Raw genomic sequence first — 23552 nt, 5'->3', positions numbered from 1 at the left:
CTACAATCGCGATCAGTAGTAATGACGTCATGCTAACCGTTGCAGCATGTTTTACAGATCCGGAAGAATCGGTTGTAAAAATTCATAGCACCTCTACAACATTATACAATTAATGTAAAAGACGGTTACTTTTTAATGTAGTGAAAATTATTCGCAACGTACAGCATACACGAATCGGAAAACATTTGTTCGAAATCGCACAATTCAATAATTTTTTTCTGATTTGAAAAATCTCATTAATAGACGAGCCAAGGCATCGTGACACCTCTAGGAGGTACAAACACATAAGCCCTCTTGCCCCCTGCTGACAGCAGAGCAGTGTCTGGATGGTGACCTCTGACCTTCAGCCCTTGCGACCCCCCCCCCACCCCCCCCCCCCATGTCTGACCCGGCGTCCCCAATTCCTAACCTCCCCCCCGCACCCACGCCGCGCCTGCCTGGCCCGTGCCGAGCCAAACAATATCCTTCCCCCATCCCGTCTCTTTGTCTGTCTGTCCGCAGGAACCGCATGATTGAGCAATACCAGAACCACAGTGACCACTACTGCCTGAACCTCGACAGCGGCATGGTCATCGACAGCTACCGCATGGGCAATGAGGCGCGCTTCGTGAACCACAGCTGCCAGCCAAACTGCGAGATGCAGAAGTGGTAGGGGCCGGCAGCACGTCGGGACGCGCGGACGGCCACGTTAGCGCCCCCCCGCAGGGATCGGTCGCATCCGCCCTTCTCCTACGCAGTGTGTCATCAATAACGTGTTTGTAGTTTTATCGACCTCGCTCTCCACCTGCCGTCTAAATATAATTCTGTGATATTGGATGACATCTTCTTGGTTCTTTCGGTAAAGTCACGTAGAAGGGAAATAATAAAATAATAAAAATAAAACAATAAAATGATTCTCACGACGTTTCGGCCACAACGCAAGCAGCCGTCCTCAGGTGAAGAACAGGTCTGTCGAGAAGACAGAGTCCGAATGACTCTCATTCAGACTCTGTCTTCTCGACAGACTTTGTCTTCTCGAAAGACCTGTTCTTCACCTGAGGACAGCTGCTTGCGTTGTGGCCGAAACATCGTGAGAATTGTATTTTATTATGTTTTATTTTTATAATTGTATTATTTCCCTTCTACGTGACTTTACCGAAAGAACCAAGAAGATGAATCCCTGCAGTCACGAAAGCTTTAAATCGAAAATTGGATGACATGTTTTATACGTATATATTTTGTGAACGTCTTTCGCGCACCGCGTTTACTGGAGGCATGCACGTGGTAACCTTGTGTTATTCAAGCTGGCAGAGGGTTGGTGGGGGGGGTGCCTTATCACTGAGTTTTAGGCAAGAGCGGAGAGCAGAGGTCGCAACCGGGTACCCGATACCCGTACCCTACCCGATACCCGGCTACCCGTACCCGGCCGGGTACGGGTACCCGTTTGCGACCCTGGTGCGGCCGGGTACGGGTAGACCGTAAGTCACTGGTGAGTAACTGTTTGTCACTCATTTCCCGACGTCTTGTCTCTTCTCACAATTCATGTTCCTAGAATCAACCCACCCGCGCCTGCAACATGGCTTCATCCCAGAGGTCCCAATTGGGTACCCGATACCCGTACCCTACCCGTACCCGGCCGGGTACGGGTAGGGTTACCCGGCCGGGTACGGGTACAGGTACCCGTTTGCGACCCTGGTGCGGCCGGGTACGGGTAAGGAATCAAAACTCGTTTGCGACCTCTGGCGGAGAGTGCTCGGAAAAGTCGCATCCGTTGTGCCGTTGTGTTGATGGCGGGTCGCGATGTAACGATCTCCCCCTGCCCCCTTTCCCTTCCACAGGTCCGTGAACGGCGTTTACAAGATCGGCCTGTTCGCTCTGACCGACATTCCGGCCGCCACGGAGCTCACATACGACTACAACTTCCACGCCTTCAACCTCGAGAAGCAGGTCAGTCCCCTCCCTCCCTCCCTCCAACAAGATTCGGGCACATTTTTGGTGAAATAAAACTCACAATGCACTGAAAATGTATCTTTTTTCTTTTCTCTTAATCATCACCCCAAATCGTCGCAAGTCATCAAACCAATGGGGGCGGGCTGCTGAAACGTCACATGCTTCTTAATAATAATAATTAATTGGTAATAATTGACATTTATGTGTAAGGCGCCTTCCACTATTGTGTCAAGACGCCTGCGTGAGTCTGTGGGTCGCGTGTTTTTCCAGTCCAGGCCGCTGTGGCCCCCATAATATTTTCAGGGTTGATTTAAACAAGTGTGTAACGTCTTCTTGATTCTTTCGGTCAAGTCACGTAGAAGGGAAATAATAAAAATAAAACATAATAAATAAGTCTGTCGACAGACCTGGTATTCACCTGAGGACGGTTGCTTGCGTTGTGGCCGAAACGTCGTGAGAATTATTTTATTATGTCTTATTTTTATTATTTCCCTTCTACGTGACTTTACCGAAAGAACCAAGAAGATGAATCCCTACAGTCACGAAAGCTTTAAATCGAAATTTAAGTGTGTAACGCTTTTGGGGCAGCAATAGCAATACGGAGTTTCCACCGCTGACTCGAGACCATCCAATGGCGGAGCCAGGATTTTCAGCAATGAAAAATTATAGTAGTTGTTAGGAAGTAAGGACTTGTCCCTTGCTTTTTATTCGACGCGTGTGCGGCGATGGCGCAGCCATCGATCGAGGGTCGAATTCGAACCGCGTTGTGTGATCGGCATCGCGCTCGCTGAAGGTGAATGCCTTCAAAGAAGTCGTGTGTCCTGTATACGCAACTGCGCACAATTCTGAGTCACTTATAACTGCTTTGCCATTACTTATTGCCAATTATGGACTCAGACTCGCAATTCTGCTCGATTCTATGACGTCTATTGTAGTGTGTAGGGCCGATGTTATTATTATATATATATATGGATGGTTCCTATTGTCGTTTACAAATGCTATGCAAGTCTATGGATCCTATTATAGTCAACCTAAGAATATGAATCCTTGTAGTCACGAAAGCTTCAAATCTAGAATTATAGTCAATGGGTTCAGTGTACATCTATGTCCTAAGGAGGCCTACAGGTAATATTTGTGTTACATATTAGGTTGATCCTATGGGTTATATCGTTGCTTTTAGTGCCTACAGAAATATTTCTGTTCTGTGCGAGTCTGTGAATCCCAATTTAGGATCCTATGTAAGGCCTGTGTTTTCGATTGTAGTCTATGGGTCCTATTGTAAGTCTATGTTACATGTAATTTGATGGGTACTCTTGTAATCTCTGGGTCCCATGTAACCGCAGGGGTCGTGTGTAAGTTTATGGGTCAATGTATTAAGTGTAACCTGTCGGGTCGTGGCATGTCGCCATCCACACACGTGAGTCTCTATCGTCCACCATGCTCCACTGAACACTCCCCGTGTATCGCGTCCCACAGCAAACGTGCAACTGCGGCTCGGAGGTTTGCCGCGGCATCATCGGTGGACGCAGCCAACGCCTCAACGGCGCGCTGGGTCGAGCTCCCGGCCACGGTCGCGGCGACGGCAGCGGCGGCGGCGGCGCCGGAGGTGGTGGCGGCGGCAACGGGGGCGGCGGAGGTGGCGGCGGTGGCACCAAGAAGCACAGCAGCCGCCCCAAGCAGCGGCGCAAGTCAAAGCACCGTCTCAAGAAGCGCGTACGTGCTTTGGCGGCGTTTCGATCGGCAGCAGCGATGAGCAAACCAAGAGTGAAATGGGGGAGGGGGGGGGTGTAGGGTGGAGAGCCGCAGATTGAGGATAGGAATTTGATTTCGATTTAAAGCTATCGTGACTGCAGGGATTCATCTTCTTGGTTCTTTCGGTAAAGTCACGTAGAATGGAAATAATAAAATAATAAAAATAAAACATAATAAAATAATTCTCACGACGTTTCGGCCACAACGCAAGTCATTCATTCTTCTCGACAGACCTGTTCTCCACCTGAGGACGGCTGCTTGCGTTGTGGCCGAAACGTCGCGAGAATGATTTTATCACGTTTTATTTTTATTATTTTATTATTTCCCTTCTACGTGACTTCACCGAAAGAACCAAGAAGATAGGAATTTGGTTTTGGGGTAGGGCTAGGGCCCATAGGCTGGGGGGAAAGCATTCGGGTTCGTGGTTGCGGGAGTAGGAGTGGTGTCTCGCTAGCGAGTGTGGTTAAGCTTGGCTGTTAGCGCTGGGGTGTGTTTGGCTACTTTGGTTAAGTTAAATGGTTTCATATTCTTAGGTTTTTTCGGTAAAGTTACCGGAAAAAACCTAAGAATATGAATCATTGCAGTCACGAAAGCTTCAAATCTAGAATTAAATGGTTTCGCCGGTGTTTTGCTGGTTCGTGTATTTATGGTTATGGCTAGTTTGGCAAGGCCAGACAGTAATAGGCTTCTATGCTACGGTTAAGTTGGTGAGTGTGGTTAGGGTTATGCCATGCTCTAGTTTGCTTACGTGGTTTGGATCAGGGTTAGGGATATGGGCCGGTGGTTGCATGTTGTTATGGCCAAGGCTAGGGTGTAGATCCCTCGTGTGATAGTGGTTTTGTCTAGCATGTGGTGTGCTTGTGTGTTTTAGGTTTGCGGTAGGACAGGTGCTTGATCGTCTCGTGTGGTTCGTGTCCCATGGTAGGGGGGCTCATGGGTGGCTAATTTGCTCCGCGTCTGGGATAGTGCCAGGGGAGAAGCACCCAGGGGTGATGAGCGTAGCCATAACGTGATGCTCACTCATGGCGGATGGACGATGAGATGGTGGTGGTGATGACGGTCTGTGTGTGTGTGTGCGCGTGTGTCCGTGCGGCGCACAGAGGGGACAGGCATCCGAGGAGCCCACCCCGGCTGCAGCGATGCCTTCCAAGCCACCGCACCCCATCCACATGAAGCCCATGTCGCACAGGGAGAGGTGAGTCACGCCCAGGTACATTCAAGCTAAAATCACACTGGCCCCTCCTGGCAGAGGCTGGAACGTAACCGGCTACGGCCGGCCATATCCCGTTGCAGAGATCCGATTCGCATGGATGGCTGCGTACGGTGCAAAAGAAATTCAACGTACATACAAGGCGATCGATATGAAGGGTTTTTTTTTGGGTGAAATCGCGTAAATGTGAATGTGTCCTTCAACCCACAACCACCCGACACAGCCAGTTAGTAAAGTTTGTCATGTAAACATTACGTGCTTAATTAGTTACTACTTCAGCACACCGGTGTGTTGGTGAGTAAGCCCACAACATTTACAATTTGAGTACTGTGACGTTTCGCTGGTGATTGCAACAAGCTTCATCGATCGATTTTCCAGGGTTGGTGAAGAAGTCTTCCTGTTTCGGTCTTAAATCAAGGAGTACAAAGGTTAGGTCATCAATGTGAGCCTATCAGGTCCGAAGACCAGAGGTGGGTAGGGGGGGGGTTAATGTTGTCGGAATCATTTTGATCGCCAAAGCCTCCGTGTTGATCGTACGTACATCCGCCCCTCCGCCTCTCAATGTCACCGCAGAAACTTTGTGCTCAAGCACGGCGTCTTCCTCGTGCGCAACTGGGAACGGATCTACCGGAGGCGCGAGGAGCACGGCGGCCCGGCCGGGAAGGACGCAACGTCGGCCGGGGCGGCGGCTGCGGCGGCGGCAGCGTACTCGCGCTGGAACGGCAGCCTGGCCCGCGACGACGGCAACATCAAGTCTGGTCGGTGCAAGCGAGCGCGAGCTTCCGCGTTACGTCGCCGGCGCGTTTACGTCGTTGAGGGCAGCCACCGCCTGAAACTTTTTATTACGATGTGTTACGGAACGGCTCCGCTGAGTTGTGACGCAAGCGTCGCTCGCGTCGCCCACCCCCCCCCCCCGCTTGGTCGCTTGCAGAGATACTGAGACACGTGGGGTCAGGGAACAAAATAAAATGATACACTCTGCTAAAAAAGGGTAAGGAGGCTTGGGCAGAACACGTCCGGGTGGGGAGGGACGATGGCCGGTAGATAAAGCGAGCGGCGGAATGGCAGCCAAACGAAGAATGTAAACAAGGGTAGTGCGACCTCTGTGGAGATGGAGCACTGGTACAATCACGTGCACCAAATGAGACAGGAGATCGGCTCGTGTGCAAAATTCTTTGGATTGCGGCGTGGGGGATGTCGGCGTGGAGGGAGGAGGGCCTCGGCATTAGATGGACGTCGGATCGACGTTGCACGGATGTTGACTCGGGATACCGCTGCGAGCGTTTTGGCAGTTCCTCGCGTGGCTCTCAGACGCGCGTTTTCGGGTCGCTCACCGCGTGTTGTTCGTCGCAATGTCCGACGTTCCGCTCTGCGTGCTGGAGGCCTCTTCAGAGGCTCTCGCCAGCATGTGGAGCGGACAACATGTTGGACGACGTGCCGGATAACAAACTCGCGGTACGACCCGAAAACGCAAACGGGAGAGCTGTCCCGCTCGGTGAGACGGCCGCGATGAAACGTGGGCGCCCGTCAGAGGTCGCAAACGGGTTTTGATTCCTTACCCGTACCCGTACCCGGCAGCACAAGGGTCGCAAACGGGTACCCGTACCCGTACCTGGCCGGGTACGGGTAGCCGGGTATCGGGTAGGGTACGGGTATCGGGTACCCGGTTGCGAACTCTGGTGCCCGTCGGCTGCTTGACACCTCCGACGAGCACAGCTGGCTACGTACACAGCGCGAACGAAGTTCAACGCGCATGCATACACGCGCGATTAACCCCGCGGTCCTGCCCTCCGGGGGGCCCCCTCGCGTCTGCCGTCTCCCCAGACGTGTTCATGACGCAGTTCTCAGCGCTGCAGACGGCGCGCTCGGTGCGCACGCGCCGGCTGGCGGCGGCGGAGGAGAACACGGAGGTTGCGCGCACGGCGCGGCTCGCCCAGGTCTTCAAGGACATCTGCACGGTGGTCACCACGCTCAAGGGTGAGCCGTCCACGCTCGCGCTTCGAGGGACAGGACTCCGTTACGAGCGGGGTGGTGGGAGGGCGGGGGGAAGCGCCGCGTCGTTAATAATAATTTAAATTTATTAAGCGCCCTAAAAACAATCGTTGTCAGGGCTCTATGCATGGCAAGGCGGAAAGTAGTTGACGGCAACCAAGTAAAGAAGAAGTGAGAACGACGTTTGAAGATAACTATAACAGCCTCCTGCTCGTTTGAGCCACCGAAGCTGTGGCACTTTATAGACTCTAGATTGAAAACTAATTTTCTTTAGAAGTGCTTTGTTGCGTTTAGTTTGCCCCCACCCACGGTTGGACACATACGGTTGCAAAGTTGGTCCTCTGTGCGTGCATTAACGTGAGTTTATTTAGTCCAAACTTTTTGGTTGTTCAAGGGTTTCGTCGGTTAGACGATAGCCGCTATGCGGTAACTTAATGCGCCGGTTTGAACATTCGTCATCGGAGAATTTTTCTCAAATGTAATCCACGTCAGGCCCCATGGTGTCAACAAGCGCAGCCTGCAAGTCTTTTTTATCTCTCTGGTGCTGCCGTGTGCCAGGAAGAAGGTCCGCATCGTTATTGACGAGTCTGTTGAGTTTTCTGTTCGGTTCCTGCGTGTCAGAGGTGAAGCCATGAATTGGCCTATGACGGTATGACCCATAATGCGCCTAATCTCGTAATCCTTTGGCAGCTTTGAGCCTTGGATAGTGCTTGGATAGGCGACCGCCACGCACAGACAGATTGTCATCGGGTACGGGGCAATGTTATGGGCAGCAGAGGGCAGTGCAGCTACATCCCTAGTTGCAAGGAAAATCTATTTTTCTAATGTATGATTCACACGCAATCCAATAGAGAAAGGACAGCTGATGTCATTCCACACTTTGCTCTGCTGCATTCTGCTGGCGAGCCAGGGTATTGCACTCCGAAATAAGGAGTTCCGCAACATTTTTCCCTTATGGTGGGATCCCGGGGTCCCGAATAAACGGAAATCAAAATCGTAATAATTTTGTTTATTGGCGACTCCGTCCCACCGCGCACATAAACGCCGCGACCCACCTGGCGCGGATCATTCTGTTGTCATGTCGTCCAAGCGCGGCGAAGGCGCAGAAGAAAGTAAAACTTTGATTAGCGCATCGTGTAGAGCTCGTCGAGAGAAATCGATTGCCGTATCGTTCGCCTTGAACGGATAACAAATGACGTCGCAACGCAGTTTACGTGAGAGCCGGGGGCTTATGGGACCCCGGGGTCCCGCCATGAGGTTCATTTGTACAATCCACAAACCCTCGCTGCTGCCTCCTTCCACGGTGGTGGATTTACAGTCGTGTACCACCGCTGCACATCTTCGATTCCACATCTATGCCCCCCCCCCCCGTCCTTCATCAACCCCTCCTTTGACCAACGTGGTGAAGTATGGTCAAATAACCCTCGTGACCTGCAGGGGCTGTACGTGATCAACTGTGCATTGATTAATTAATTGATATTGGTTCTTAATGCTCACGATGCGTGCATGGAATTGTGCGTGCAAGTTTCGGGGACTGTTTGTGCAAATATAAATATATGTATACGAATGTTACATGTTAGGCTGGTGGAGAAAAAAAACTTTGTATGAAGGAGACGAAAGCAAATTTACCGATACGAACAAGATGGTGAAGTGAAATTTAAAGCTAATTAACGTTCTCCAATAGAATCAAACGTCTGGATTGTTACAAATCATCGAATCCTAGGGAGTCATGAATTGTTACATATCTGCTCGTAATATAAACTTGTTAGAAATTGTGATTTGCTAGTACATTTAGGATTGGTTACTGACTGTTGTTATTCAGAGCTGGTCCTCGCTCACCGTTATCTGCACTCGTAATAAGGCCTTGGCGAGATGTTTACGACCTCGCCTGGTTTACAGGAGGTCGTAGGTTCGATCCCGACCCTGATGCCTGCTGTATATTTGGAGTGTGGATTTTTTCTCAGTGTCCTCCGGTTTTTCCCTCTCGACTATTTGCCTGTACACGATAAGCCATTTCATTGGGCTACCATTTGTGATAGCCAGGCCGCTTCTGGAAAAGAGTTGGGCAGCTCAGTGGGCCTTACCTGGTAAAATAAAAAAAATACTTCATAGTTTTGTTTTACTTGTTTGTCATGATATTCGTAGGTTTTTTCGGTAAAGTCACGTAGGTAAAACATCAAAATTAATGAAAATAAAATAAAAACTAAAATCACGACGTTTCGGAGGCAACACAAGTCTCCGTCATCAGGTGGGACCGTCACAGCCGAATTAGCTGCATCAAGTGGTGATGCAGCTAATTCGGCTGTGACGGTCCCACCTGATGACGGAGACTTGTGTTGCCTCCGAAACGTCGTGATTTTTGTTTTTATTTGATTTTATTTTCATTAATTTTGATGTTTTACCTACGTGACTTTACCGAAAAAACCTAAGAATATGATTCCTTGCAGTCACGAAAGCTTCAAATCTAGAATTGTTTGTCATGGTCAGCGTTTGGCTCAGAGGTGTCCTACTTGACCATGCGGTTCCGTTCCGTGCGCTACAGACCCAAGTGGACACACCCTGGCTACCCCGCTGCTCAGCCTGCCCCCCAGGAAGAAGTAAGTTGTGTCTTACAACTATGAAACCTTTGCCTGTCCTATATGCAGTGGCAATGAATGGCAAGTGCGAGTTCCTTCGTGTCAGAATCAGAATATTCATACTGGAGGAATCCAATGAGCAGTAAAGCTCTTTGTCACATGACCAGTCGTGTTTCGCAGCGGCCTTTGTCTTCCCAGTGGCGATGTTTACACACAGCACCAGGTACTGATTTCAGCCCGAGTCGACCGAGGGGAGGTCCAGGAACGGTTCAGATAATCGTCACTGGCGTTGGCCGTGAGCTGGAACCGTCGGGTTCGTAGCGCAGGGCGCTACCCGCTACGCTACCGTTCCAAAAACAAATATCCCCCGTATAGCCTCACCGGGGTGTTGGGGCAAGTGGTGTTAGCAAGCGAATCGGAATATGAATTAATACTGAAGGAGGAATCCGATGAGCTATGAAGCTCTTCTTCACAGATGTGCAGTTGGAGCACCGGGTCCGAACGTAACAACAGCAAACAATACAAACACGATAGGAGTGCCACTGCGCCATTGCTAGGCGAGAGTGTCCCTTAATAATGAGGTTTAAAATCAGCATGTCGTCATTGCCAGAGCCTAATTAGCAGCAATAATTCAAATTGAACGCTCGCCGGAAATGACGAGCAACTTTGTATCCCCGGAACACACACCCCTTGGGAAGAGGGGGTGGGTGGGTGGGTGGGGGTCGGGTCAAGGATGTCAATGTATGGAAAAGGGAAAAGGGAAGAGCGATTCATTGCAAATAAGAGGAAAAGGTCACGTGGCTTTTTTTGCCAGCATCAAAACATTAAATACCAGAATAGGTGTTTACCCTTTCTGGCAATAAAACAGGTGTTAAGATGTTCAAACACCAAATAGATAACTTTTGCAAGGAATCACGTCTGCATTAATAACACACGGCGCACGCGGTGAACATGCAAACATTATCCGATAAAATACGCATTGGTTTTAAAAATGATTGGTGCGTGTGGTTAATGCAGACTTGATTCCTTGCAAAAGGTTGTTTGAACATCTTAACGGCTGTGGCCAACACCACGCCCAGCCACCTTTGTCTCCCCCGTTGGTGATGTTTACGCACCACAGACACACATACGCACGCACACACAGCCGGCATCCGCCGCCTTTTCACACACGCGCACACACAGCCGGCTGAGCGGATGACTGCGTTGGGCAGGAACCCGGACTACTACGAGAAGGTGAAGGACCCCCTGGACCTGGTTCGTGTGGAGCGGCAGATCTTGACGGGGCACTACCGCACCGCGGAGGCGTTCGACACCGACGTGCTCAAGGTGTTCCGTAACGCCGAGGTACAGCTTCTGCCCCCCACCCCTCAACCCCCCCCCCCCCAATGTGGACTTTACGTGGTGAAATAAAAATTCATCTTCTTGGTTCTTTCGGTAAAGTCACGTAGAAGGGAAGTAATAAAATAATAAAAATAAAACATAATAAAATAATTCTCACGACTTTTCGGCCACAACGCAAGCAGCCGTCCTCAGGTGAAGAACAGGTCTGTCGGGGAGACAGCGTCATTCAGACGTTGTCTCCCCGACAGAGAATTATTTTATGATGTTTTATTTTTATTATTTTATTACTTCCCTTCTACGTGACTTTACCGAAAGAACCAAGAAGATGAATCCCTGCAGTCACGAAAGCTTTAAATCGAAAAAGAAAAATTGTTTAGCTTTAGGTTGTGATAGCCAAATCGCTTCTAAAAAATTGATACATAGCTCAGTGGGGGCCTTACCTAGTAAAATGAAAAGTTTGGCTTAGTTTAAATTTACTCGTGGATAATGAAAGTTTTGTACTCTTAGTTCTTTCGGTAAAGTCACGTAGGTCAAAAATGAACTTAAAATTAATAAAAATAAAACAATAAAATCATTTTTTACCTACGTGACTTCACCGAAAGAACTAAGAGCACGAATCCTTTCAGTCACGAAAGCTTCAAATCTAGAATGAAAGTTTTGCTTGCGCTTGCCTCCATCAGAAGTACCATGGGCGCAAGTCGAATGTGGGCCGCGCCGTGTGCCGCCTGCGCAAGGCCTACTACAGCGCCCGCAGCGACGCCTCGGCGCAGCTCGAGGAAATCGCCGGCGAGACCGCGAGCGAGGCGGACGGCAGCGAGATCTCGGGCGGCGGTGGCGGCGGCACCGGCACCGGCACCACCAACGGCGGTGGCGCCGCATCCGGTGCAGACCGCCACGACGGGGGCGGCGCCGGCGGAGACAAGGACGGCGGCGCCAACGACGACGTCATCCGCTGCATCTGCGGCCTCTTCCGCGACGAGGGGCTCATGATCCAGTGCGACAAGTGCTTGGTAAGGAGGGACGGAGACGCGGGGGGGCGGGGGCTGCCAATTGTCGTTTTGTTCTTCTTGGTTCTTTCGGTAAAGTCACGTAGAATGGAAATAATAAAATAATAAAAATAAAACATAATAAAATAATTCTCACAAATTATCTTCTCGACAGACCTGTTCTCCGCCTGAGGACGGCTGCTTGCGTTGTGGCCGAAACGTTGTGAGAATTATTTTATTATGTTTTATTTTTATTATTTTATTATTTCCATTCTACGTGACTTTGCCGAAAGAACCAAGAGGATGAATCCCTGCAGTCAAGAAAGAAGCTTTAAATCGAAAGAGAATTATTTTATTATGTTTTATTATTTTATTATTTTATTATTTCCATTCTACGTGACTTTACCGAAAGAACCAAGAGGATGAATCCCTGCAGTCACGAAAGCTTTAAATCGAAATGTCGTTTTGTTGTCGTTCTTTGTTGCGTTGTGTTTACACAGGAAATCCTCACCGAGTCTTGAGGATCTTCATTTTATTTATGTTTTCTTGCAGGAAGGCCCATGCTTAGTTTTCGCACGAGGAAGCGACGATCGCTCTTGTGTCCGCCAATTAAGTTATTTGCAAAGTAATTGTTCAAAATGTGTAACATTTGGACCAAGGGAGCCGTGTGCACACGATGGCCCACACACTTTCGAATAACTTCACCGGACCTTGACCCCGTCCACTGTGAAGCAGGCGGCGCGTACTATATGGTTAAAGTGCCCGCACTACTAACCAGTGCGGTGAACCTCTGTTTGAGCCGCAGACCTCTGCGGCAAACGTGCTGCCGCTGGGCCACGTCGCACCCTCTCGCTATCGTAAGGGCCCAATAGGTTCCCGTCCCCATGTCTCTGTTGATTTCAGTCGATTATCGTCGGAGTGAGGCCGTTTTAGAGCGGGCACCTATTCCAGAGGATGGCAGTATGGACCATTGCTTTAGATTGTTGCCCATTGCCTCTGGGTCTCATTTACACACCACGTCGCACCCCAAGACCCACGTGACTCAAGCAGGGCTTTGGCAAGAGCGCCGCAAATGCACACGTGCAAAGGGGTCGAATGTTCCCGAGTCGGCTGCGACCCGGCTAGGTAGAGGGCGCCGCGTGACGGTGCCGTTGCGGCCCCCCTGCGCCCCAGGTGTGGCAGCACTGCGACTGCATGGAGGTGACGGAGGACGTGGAGCACTATCTGTGCGAGCTGTGCGAGCCGCGTCACGTCGAACGGGTGGGTGGACATCGCCGCTTCCTGTCGTCCTCCCTGCCTCTTCCTCCTCTTATCTTTCGACATGTCCCAGTCTCGCTTCTCACATCGCCGCTTCCTCCCATCTCTCCATCCCCCCCCTCCCCATCTCCCCTCTTGCCGTATCCCCCGTCTCTTTTCATCTTTTGCTCCCCATGTCCTCCACGTTGATATCTCCCCCACCTCTACATATCCCCAAACTCGCCAAGTCTTTCTGCGTCTCCTCATTTCCGTGTTCCTCAGTCGCTCCGTCCTTATCTCTCTGTCCACCTCTCTCCCTCCTTTGGGTTCTTCCTTTTCTCATTTCTTACATAACCTCGGAGTGGAACTCTCCATCCCTTTGTACAACCGCAACATCAAATGCAGTCCGACTCTTAAGAAACATCTGAAGGCCTCCTCTCTATCTGTTTGGATCAGGCGTTCGAGCAGCCCAGAGCTTGGCTCCGCGCCTCTGAGTTGTTGACTTGTCTGTAAAATCTTGCGCGTTATAAATGTCATTCTTATTATTTAGCTCCCACCGTCGCTACCTACACCTGGCCTCTCTCTTTCTCTCGGGAAAACCCGGCTAACGGCACACGCCTCTAATCCTCCTCGTTGTTTACGTCCGCACTCGCCCCGAACCAAACAAATGTCCTCCTTGACCCGCCGGCGAGCGGCGTGAGCACCCTTGCCGGTGCCGTTACACTCGCGAGGCCCCTCACCAGTCGCGCGTTATAGACACGCAGGCAGCGCCGCACGCGCTCGTCCGCTTACTACCCACCCCCCCTCTACCCCCGCCCTGCCCGCAGGAGGTGCCCATGGTGCCGCAGCCGTCGTACGCCCAGAACGGAAGCTCCTACTACATCTGCCTCCTCCGTGACGACCTCTTGCTCAAGCAGGGTGGGTTGCGGGCCATCGCACATCGCTGCTATCCTCTGGGAGGGGCTCGCCTGGGGAGGGTCTCACGGAGAATTTGAGCCGACTCCGCTGAGATTGTGGGTTTGAACCCTGGTTTAGGCCGCCCGTGTTTTAAGGCCGGGCTCTCGCGAGGGGCGAGTCGATTGTCTCGGCCTGGCCACCGATGACTGAATGTAAAATTGGTGTACCGCCTTGTGTTATACTCATTGCTACGTATGGCTTAACACATTCCTGTGGAGGGAGCTGGTAGGAACGTTGGGTTGCTCGGTCGATTGGCCAGGGTCAACGGCGGCGTGGTGTATTCCGCAAATATGGCCGACTGTGAGGGCGGGCGCAAGCCGGCGTGAGTAGGTTAAACGTTGAGTTTTATAAGGGCACCACGGGGTGACCAGCCCCTCCCCACCCAGCCCCACCCAGCCCCACCCTCCCCACCCAGCCCCTCCCCACCCGCCCTACCCAGCCCCTCGCAGCCCCTCCCCACTCTCCCCTCTCCAGCCAGCCCCACCCCTCCCATTTTTGGATGCACGACGGACGGACGGACACAATAATCCCCTGTGGGCTGGTGGAACCAGGTGGTTCCTACCAGTATTAACACGCAGTAAACACCTCTCCGTGGGGCATTTATAGGATGTTCGCCAAGTGTGGACGAACCCTACCACCTGAGTTCAATTTCCAGCCGTGCTTAAAACCAGTGGCGAGTGATATCACAACCGATCATGCGCCTCCTCTAGGTTGACTCCACCTCAAATGAGTACCTGGTGCAGTGTGGATAGCGGAGGAGGCTCGTGAATGACGCTACTGGGCAGTTAGAGGCAGTCGCCCTCCAACAACAACGGAGGGCAGGAGAGCGACGCTCACAACAGCAAGTTGGCACAGTAGGGGGCACAGCTGGTGCATCTGTCATCTGAGTCAATCAACCCATGGCACCTCGGTCTGTCCTGTGATCGCCTGTCAGTGAGCCTTTGACAGCTGTTGTTATAATAGAGACAAAGCCACCCATTTGTGGCCACACCACTTGCCCCAATAGCTCATGTGGCGTCCTCTGTTCTAACACCGTTTGAGACGAGGCTCAAAAGAAAGCTGTCTCTGGTGTGGACCAAACAGTTTCAAAGACAATGCATTTATTATCAATGTTTTTTTTGTTTGCATTCTGAGCACAAGTGTATTGTGGTTAATGCAGACATGATTCCTTGTAAAAGGTTTCAGTTTGGTGTTTTAACATCTTAACACAGCTGTTTTGTTGCCAGAAAAAAGGGGAAAACCTATTCTCATGGAGGATCTTTGTTTATGTGTGTTTGCGGGAGTAGGCGCCTGCGCTACGAACCCAGTGACCCAAGTTCGATTCCCACTCACGGCCAACACCAGTGACGATGATATGAACCGGTCCTGGGCCTCCCCTAGGTCAACTCAGCCTTAAATGAGTACCTGGTGCGATGTGTCAAAACATCGTCAACTCGGGGAGACGAAGGCGGTCGGGCGTGGTGTCGTCCACCCACCCACCCCTTCGTGTGCCGTGACGGCCTTCGTAGCACTTGCCCCAACAGTATGTTAAAGGCTATCCGGGGGATCTTTGTCTTTGCAGGCGACTGCGTGTACCTGATGAGGGACAACTCCCAGCAGCGGCGCGGCGCCGACGGGCAGCCGGTGCGGCAGTCGTACCGGCTGCTGTCGCACGTGAGCCCTGACAAGCTCGACATCTTCCGCGTCGAGAAGCTCTGGAAGAACGAGAAGTGAGGACCCTGAAAGCCACCGCACGCACGCACGCGCACGCACGCACGCGCACGCACGCGCACGCACGCGCACGCACGCACACGCACAGCCGCGTGCTTCGTGAATGTGTGCGTCTTGTTATATGAACCCTGGGGGTCATTGTGATTGTGAATCTTGTGACACATTACCCTCGTGTCACGGCGATTGTGTGTCGATCAATTCGGCGTGACGGCAAAATCCCTGTGTTTCTTAATGCTGGCATCGCGCGCTCGTGTTTAAAAATGTAAGGCACCTTATAGATGGAAGTCCCATTCTGTTAGGTTTACGTGTCTGTGTGTGTGGGGAGTGGTAGTGTAGCAGTTAGCGCGCTGCACTACGAACCCGGCGTCCCGAGTTCCATTCCCGCTCACGGCCACCACCAGTGACGATTATCTGACCTGGTTCAGGACCTCCCCTTGGTCGACTCGGCCTCACAATAGTACCTGGTGCGGGACAAAGGCGGTTGGGCGTGGTGCTGGCCACCCACCCCCTCGTTTACCTTGCTGGCCTTCATAGGTGCTCGGTAACAGCACTTGCCCCAACAGTCTGTTAAGGCTATACGAGGGGGATCTTTGTCTTTGTGTGTGTGCGTATATAACCGCGCGTGCGCCTGCCCGTGTGTGTGTGCGTGCGCGCCGCAGGGGCGAGCGCTTTGCGTTTGGGCACCACTACTTCCGGCCGCACGAGACGCACCACGCCCCGTCGCGCCGCTTCTACCACAACGAGCTCTTCCGCGTGCCCCTCTACGAGATCATCCCCCTCGAGGCCGTCGTCGGCATCTGCCAAGTCATGGACCTCTACACCTTCTGCAAGGGTGGGGCCCCGCGACCCCCTCCCACAACCGCCCCATCCCTCCCCGCCCCTGAATTCCCCACCCACCCTCAACACGCTGCCATCACTCATCAACATCACCGCCGCCACCACCACCTTGTGATTCGTAATCGAATTTTGGGTCGCATCGCTTAAGTAAAATGCGTCTCTTAAACCCTCCTCGACTATTAAAGTCCTTTGCGAGTAATTTTGTCAAAGTTTGGACCGTGACACCATGGCCCCACTCTCTTTCGGATACAGTAAAACCTTGGATTGCGAGCATAATTCGTTCCGGAAACATGTTTGTAATCCAAAGCACTCGTATGTCAGTTGTGATCACGTGACGCTCGGCAGACAAAGCGTATACGTACTACTCGTATTGCAAGACCTCGCTCGTTTATCAAATTAATATTTATTTAAAAATGTTGCTCGTCTTGCAAAACACTCGCAGACCAAGTTACTCGCAATCCAAGGTTTTACTGTAATGTCTCAGGCTTCTTCAATGCCCACTGTGAAGTAGATCGCTCCCACTCACGGTGAATGATGCCCATCGTTTTTAGGCCCACTTCTGTTCCTCTGTGTCCAGACCTGCTTGTCCATGTCCCCAAGCCCTCTATCCGAGCTCTTACATGCTGCTTGTTGTAACCCTTGTATCTGTTTCTCAGTCCTTATGCGTGGAGTGTCTGAGTCCCCCCGCGTGTCCCGCGTCCGAAGCGCCGGTATCGGCGTCTCCACCGCGTCTCTGTGACGAGAGCCTTTTGCGTCCGCCGTCTGCGCAGGACGCCCCAAGGGCGTGAAGGAGCAGGACGTGTACATCTGCGACTACCGGCTCGACAAGTCGGCTCACCTCTTCTACAAGATCCACAAGAACCACTGGCCCACGTGCACCAAGGCCTACGCCTTCGACCACTTCGAGAAGCGCCTCGCGCCCAAGCGGGACTTCACGGCGAGTGAATTGCCTAAACGCCGCCGCAGGGTCACGGTTCACAGGGTCCCACCCAGGGTCACAGGTCACAGGGTACCACCCAGGGTCAGGGTTCACAGGGTACCACCCAGGGTCACCGTTCACAGGGTCCAACCCAGGGTCAGGGTTCACAGGGACCCACCCAGGGTCAGGGCACAGGGCACCACCCAGGGTCACGGTTCAGGGGGCACCACCCAGGGTCAGGGTTCACAGGGTACCACCCAGGGTCACGGTTCACAGGGTCCCACCCAGGGTCATGGTTCACAGGGCACCACCCAGGGTCAGGGTTCACAGGGTCCCACCCAGAGTCATGGTTCACAGGACACCACCCAGGGTCACAGGTCACAGGGCACCACCCAGGGTCAAGGCTCACAGGGTCCCACCCAGAGTCATGGTTCACAGGACACCACCCAGGGTCAAAGGTCACAGGACACCACCCAGGGTCACGGTTCACAGGGCACCACCCAGGGTCAGGATTCACAGGGACCCACCCAGGGTCAGGGTTCAGGGACCCACCCAGGGTCACAGGTCACCACCCAGTGTCATGGTTCACAGGGTTGCACCCAGGGTCAAGGTTCACATGGTACCACCCAGGGCTCAGGCAAAAAGGGTCACGTGGCTCCTGGACATCTGTAAAAAAGAGCTTTGTAGCTTATCGGATTCCTCCAGGATAACTGAAGATCCTGATGATGATGATTCTGCGATCCGGGGCGACGTCGTCGCGGGATCACCGAATGTGAGAAGAATATTTTAGAGTAGGGAAAGGAAGTGGAGGGTGTTGGGGTGATGGAGCCTGAAATAGCACAGATGGATGAGCTGACCTTCAAGTGTAACCCGGCAAGAACCCGTTGAGACCTAAAGTTTAGTTTTTTACGGAAGACCTTGAATAGAACGGCTTTGACTTTTCCAGGCATTGTGTAGTGTGCCTTTGTGACATAAGTTGCAGCGCCGCAGCGAATATATGAAAAAATAATGTGTTTTCTGGGCAACTGCTGTTGTAAATCATTTTAACGCCACGTCTGCGTGTTTGTGTGCTGCCGTTTGGTGTGGCTTGGTGTTTTTTTTTCCCTTCAGCCTCACCACGTTCCAGAGAACTACAAGCGGAATGGCGGGAGGTGAGTGGCCTCTCTCACTCAATCCAGGGAGGGAGTGGAGCAGGGACGGAGAGGAGAGTGGGGGGGGGGGTCGAGGAGAAGGGAGGGGAGTGGGGGGAGTCGAGGGAGGGAGGGACACGGGTCACGATGTCAGTGGGTGATAAGCAGAGACCCATTTGCTCCCCAGGACACGTAAGAGATGCGAGCAGCATTTGATCACGTTCCGTTGCTTCGTTTGAACAATACAAGAGTGGCAGGGTATAGAGTTGGGTGATGATTCATCGTCCCCAAGCAATTGACAGATTTATCACGATTCCGGGTCAAGGTTTCGGGTCACAGTTTTTCGTTCACGATTCAAACCATATTTACTTGCCGTCTCGTTCCATCTGTCTTGTTTGTACTGCCTGTCGTGTTTGTTTGTTTGTCTGTCCTATTGGCAATGTCTCTCTCATCTGTCATGCACTTCTTGTCCATCTCTCTTATATCCGTAAGCGTCCATTAACAGATAATGTGCACGAAATTCTACGTAATGTATTATTCCAAGCACAATTCTGGCACGTGTGTCTTGAGCGTAAGAGTAAATTTTAATTGATGGGTCGATCGCTCTTAACATGCCTCCCAAGACAAATCAGAATTACGATCCTTTCAATTGCCAATCCACTGCTGGATGGAAGCATTCCCACGCCATGTCGGTTACGTGGGTTCGACTAAACTTCTCCACCCAGTTCAGTGCGAGATGGTGAAGGGGTGGGAAGCCGAAGATCGGTTCGGATGCCACTCGCCGCCGACGTTAGACTTGGCCGGGATCCAAACTCAGGTTTTCGTGTTCACGGTTCAGTACTTGTGCGCACCGCTGCACCGGAGAGATGGCGACACGGCGAGTTGACGCAGACTGCCCGTTACGTGCGCGTGTGACACTAGCGGCGGCGGTGGCGGCGGCAGCAGCAGCCGGTCGCCTTCGTGGAAGTCCGACAAGAGTCGCTCGCGCAGGAAGAAGCCGATGCTCGGAGCGCCGTCCTCTAGACACGTGGACGACGCGTCTTCACCACCGGCAACGTCACTACCAGCACCGCCACCGTCACCGCCACCACCAGCACTGCCTGTGGCAACGTTATCGGAGGAGCACAAAAAAGCCGAGTCTGTTTGCCACGGCGAGACCAAGGCGGAGCAGAGCAGCAGCAGTAACGGCGGCGGCGGCGGCGTCAGCATCGGCCAAAACGATGACGGCGACGGCAAAGAAAGGATCGACGGCGCCAGCGCTGTCATCCAGGGCAGCTGTAGCAGGGGCAGCAGGAGCAGTAGCCGGGCGCGGCGACAGCTGCAGCAAGAGAGGGAGCGAGTGGCGATGTCGGAGGTCTGCTCGGAGGACAGGTCGGGGGTCAGGCCAGAGCAGCCGCCCTCCACGGAGCCGCCCTCCACGGAGCCACCCCCCACAGAGCAGCCCCCCACGGAGGGGGAGCGCCGGCAGCGGCAGAAGGATCGTCTCAACAACTTCCTCCTGTCACTTCTGGCGAAATGTCCCAGCAGGAACGGTGAGGAAGGGGGGTGGGGGGGGGGGTCCTTGTTGCTGCTCACCGGTGCCGCGTGAGCTTTGAGTTACATTCACAGATTGTACATGTACAAAGCTTTTACTGGTAGGAACGAAGTAGACCAGCCACCAATAGATTATTTCGTCCGTCCGTCCGTCCGACCGTGTAACAACATCGCCCCCTACTGCAAACACTTGTCGCCCCCTACTGCAAACACTTGGCATGACCCTACAAAAACCTTTAGACTCAGTGAGGCTTTCCTGGCTAAACAAGTGTAACATTCCCTTATAATTCCCTGAGATAGCTTTTAATTAAAACTTTGAAATTCAAATTTTACTCACAGCGCCCTAAAGCCTACAGCTAGGCCTAAAGCCTAGAACTAGGCCTGAAACTCTCCCTTCGTATCCTACCCCCGCGTGTGTGAAAGGGAGTTAATGTTTAACAATGTTACATTCCCTCATGTTTTTCAATAGAAACATTTACATTTAAAGCTTTTACATTAATAATTAAAACATTTCAATTAAAAATTAACTCACGGCGCCCTAAAGCCTACAGCTTGGCCTAAAGCCTAGAACTAGGTCTGAAACTCTCCCTTCGTATCGTACCCCCGCGTGTGTGAAAGGGAGTTAATGTTTAACAATGTTACATTCCCTCATGTTTTTAAATAGAAACATTTAAATTTAAAGCTTTTACATAAATAATTAAAACATTTAAATTAAAAATTAACTCGCAGCGCCCTAAAGCCTACAGCTAGGCCTAAAGCCTAGAACTAGGCCTCAATCTCTCCCTTCGTATGGTCCGATTAGGTGTATCAACATCGCCCTCTACTGCAAACACTTGGCAGGACCCTACAAAAACCTTTTGACTCAGTGGGGCTTTCCTGGCTAAACAAGTGTAATAATACATTATGTTTATATTCTTTGGTTATTCGTTCCTACCAGCCCACCCCGCAGGGTCCTGTTAATGAGTGTAATAGTGAGCTAGAACAGTCTGTCTTCGCCTCTATCACAAAGGGGCTGTGTGTCGCAGATGTGTAGTCTGCCAGTCAGGGGTGGGGGTGATCTTGCTGTGGTTTTAACCAATTAAGTAATTTGCCCAGGTATGTAGAATTTGTGACGTGCTACATATTGATCGCGACGCCATCGCTCACGGCCGCCTGCCCTTGTTCGTATAACGCAACGCAATATTTAACGTCCACTAAAGTGGACGCCCGTGTTCAGGGCAATAACACCCGCGGTGATATCCGGGGCGCCCGCTCAGCTTGAACCCCGCGAGCCTCCGCAACAAAGGGGGGCAAACAGCGCTGCCCTGGGGCCACATTATTGTGTCGTCATTGTCACGTGCTGCCTCGTCTCCTGACCTTGCTCTCTCCCCGCCCCACCCCCGGCCCCGGGTTCTCTCCGCCGCCTGCGCACGCACACGCGCAGCCATCGACGTGACGTACCTGCTGGAGGAGGGCCCGGGCCGGAAGCTGCGCAAGCGCTCGTCGCTCTCCTGCGAAGCGTTCGTGCTCAAGTAGCGGCGAGCGCGGCGAGCTCCGGTCACCGACTCTGTGGCATCCGCGCGCCGAGCAGCGGAACCCAAGCCGCCCCCCCCCCCCCCCCGCTTCCCCACGGTCGCCACTTTCCGACGGTTTTCTTCCAACGTCGACGGCGGGCGCGGTGGGGGGGGGGGGACCTTGAGTTTAGGGGCATTTCGACGGCACGCGGAGACGAAATCAACCGCGACGACGAACCAACGACGAGGGCGCGCAGGCTGCTCCGAGATGAACGGACACGCGCGGGCAGACGACCCCCGTTGATTCAACTGCCGATGCTGGCGGGGGGGAAGGGGGGGGGGAGGCGGTGAGGGTGGGGCGGGGGGGGGTGGTGGACACTCGATCCGGACGGTTGGCGTCACGGGAAAGACATCGCCTGACCCCCGCGAGCTTCCTCCGCGCGGCGGGCAGTGGGACGCGGCCGCTCGCCCCCAGGAGGCCACACTACGGTTGAGCCAGGCACATCGGCCGCCCCCCCCTCCCACCTCTTCCTCCTCCCCCCCCCCCCCCCGCTTAACGGTTTAGAGGAGTAACGTCCTCCCCGCCGGTGGCTTTTACCAACTCGGTACTTGAAAAACAACAAAAAAAACACGTGAAGAAAATACGTACTTTACTGTAAATCGCAACAACAACAACAATAAGTTAAATAACTTGTTTTTTTATTATATATATAAAACGAAAAAAAATTGCCGCGAAAACAAACGCCGCGCAACCTTCCGCCGTGTCGGGAATTTAAAAGAATTATGCGATCCTCATCATCGAAGCCGTTCCTTTGCTACGTTTTTAAAGAAACAAAAAAAAGTATATATATGAAATAGTAAAAACAAGGATGTTAACGTTATTTAAAAAGACGCAGATGACAAGAAATGAATTTCGGTTCGTGTCGAAGCACTTATATAATAAAAATGCTTTTTTCTCTCCAGTCAAACGGTTTCATCGGCGCTGCGTTGAAGACGTGAGTTAATCGAGACGACAGTATTTAAAAAAAATCTTTTTACGCAAACTCGGCAAAATATATATGTAAGTTAAAACAAAAATAATGAAAAATCAAAATGTATTTAGTTCACCGTGACGCGTTAGGTAACATACTGTATATGTTTTCAAACTGTCCAATGCTGATCTTCTAAAGAGGTTTCTTAAGCTTTTTAATCGGAACACGGAGGAGAAAACCCCCATTTTTTTAAGTTTAAATTTTCTCTCGTTTTCCTTGACACTTTTGTTTTTGGGTTCCAGATATTTTATGGTTGCGATGTTTGTGAGTGGCAGTTGCTGGGGCAATGGGGGAGATGTGTGTGTGTGTGTTTTGTACACGTGTAATATAAATGGGCTCGTTATCCCCGGGGCCTGGCTGTACATAGCTCATGGTGTCACACACATAGCGGACTTTCTGAAGCAATACTTTTGCCCGCCGTTTCGTCCAATTCAGAACATGCTCTCTCTCGCTCTCTCTCGGACCAATAGCATCGTCGTCGTCGTCGTCGCAGTCTGTGTTTTTACAGCCTAAAGTGAAGCTGGCGCGAAACGTTTTTATTAAATAAACACAACGAAGTGAGACTGTAATCACAAACGTATCCGTTAATAGTTTGTGGTGGCGATGGTAAGGCGGGACCCCCCTCCCCCCACCCCCTCCTTTTCTCCCCCCACCCCCTCCTTTTGTGTGACCCCACAAAACAGGCAAAAAAGTTACAAGTGTTAGAACCTCATTTGCCAGTAGTAAAATATGATAATTGTTTTTTTTACCCTTTTATCTGGCAACAAAACTGACACCTTTTTTACAAGGAGTCATGTTTGCATTGACCACAATACCTGCAGTTTTTAAATCACGAATGGTCGTGCCCACCTACGACGGCAAACATCTGGTCCAGTCACAGCGGCTTTTGCTGGCCCAGCCTATGACCAATGAAAGGAGCG

At 51.9% G+C, this 23552-nt stretch overlaps 1 protein-coding gene across 3 annotated transcripts in view; it reads left to right on the top strand.

Moving 5' to 3' along the window:
• Nucleotides 1-23201, top strand: part of LOC144736147 (histone-lysine N-methyltransferase ASH1L-like) — a 96299-nt gene extending 73098 nt beyond the window's left edge. For all 3 annotated transcript variants that reach the window (XM_078618725.1, XM_078618726.1, XM_078618724.1), the window contains exons 14-30: nt 502-648; nt 1818-1926; nt 3406-3642; nt 4782-4876; nt 5465-5649; nt 6716-6868; nt 9426-9480; nt 10671-10803; nt 11481-11810; nt 12960-13046; nt 13850-13940; nt 15541-15688; nt 16349-16521; nt 17297-17463; nt 18556-18596; nt 19497-20107; nt 21532-23201. In XM_078618725.1, coding sequence (XP_078474851.1) covers nt 502-648; nt 1818-1926; nt 3406-3642; nt 4782-4876; nt 5465-5649; nt 6716-6868; nt 9426-9480; nt 10671-10803; nt 11481-11810; nt 12960-13046; nt 13850-13940; nt 15541-15688; nt 16349-16521; nt 17297-17463; nt 18556-18596; nt 19497-20107; nt 21532-21623 — 2854 coding nt within the window. In that variant the 3' untranslated portion in view covers nt 21624-23201. The remainder of the gene's footprint in view (nt 1-501; nt 649-1817; nt 1927-3405; nt 3643-4781; nt 4877-5464; nt 5650-6715; nt 6869-9425; nt 9481-10670; nt 10804-11480; nt 11811-12959; nt 13047-13849; nt 13941-15540; nt 15689-16348; nt 16522-17296; nt 17464-18555; nt 18597-19496; nt 20108-21531) is intronic.
• The last annotated feature ends 351 nt before the right edge of the window (nt 23202-23552 follow it).

Source organism: Lampetra planeri, chromosome 59, assembly GCF_965212315.1.
Source record: "Lampetra planeri chromosome 59, kcLamPlan1.2.h2, whole genome shotgun sequence".
In the NCBI taxonomy this organism is placed as follows: domain Eukaryota; kingdom Metazoa; phylum Chordata; class Hyperoartia; order Petromyzontiformes; family Petromyzontidae; genus Lampetra; species Lampetra planeri.
This window is presented reverse-complemented; position numbering and strand designations above follow the sequence as displayed.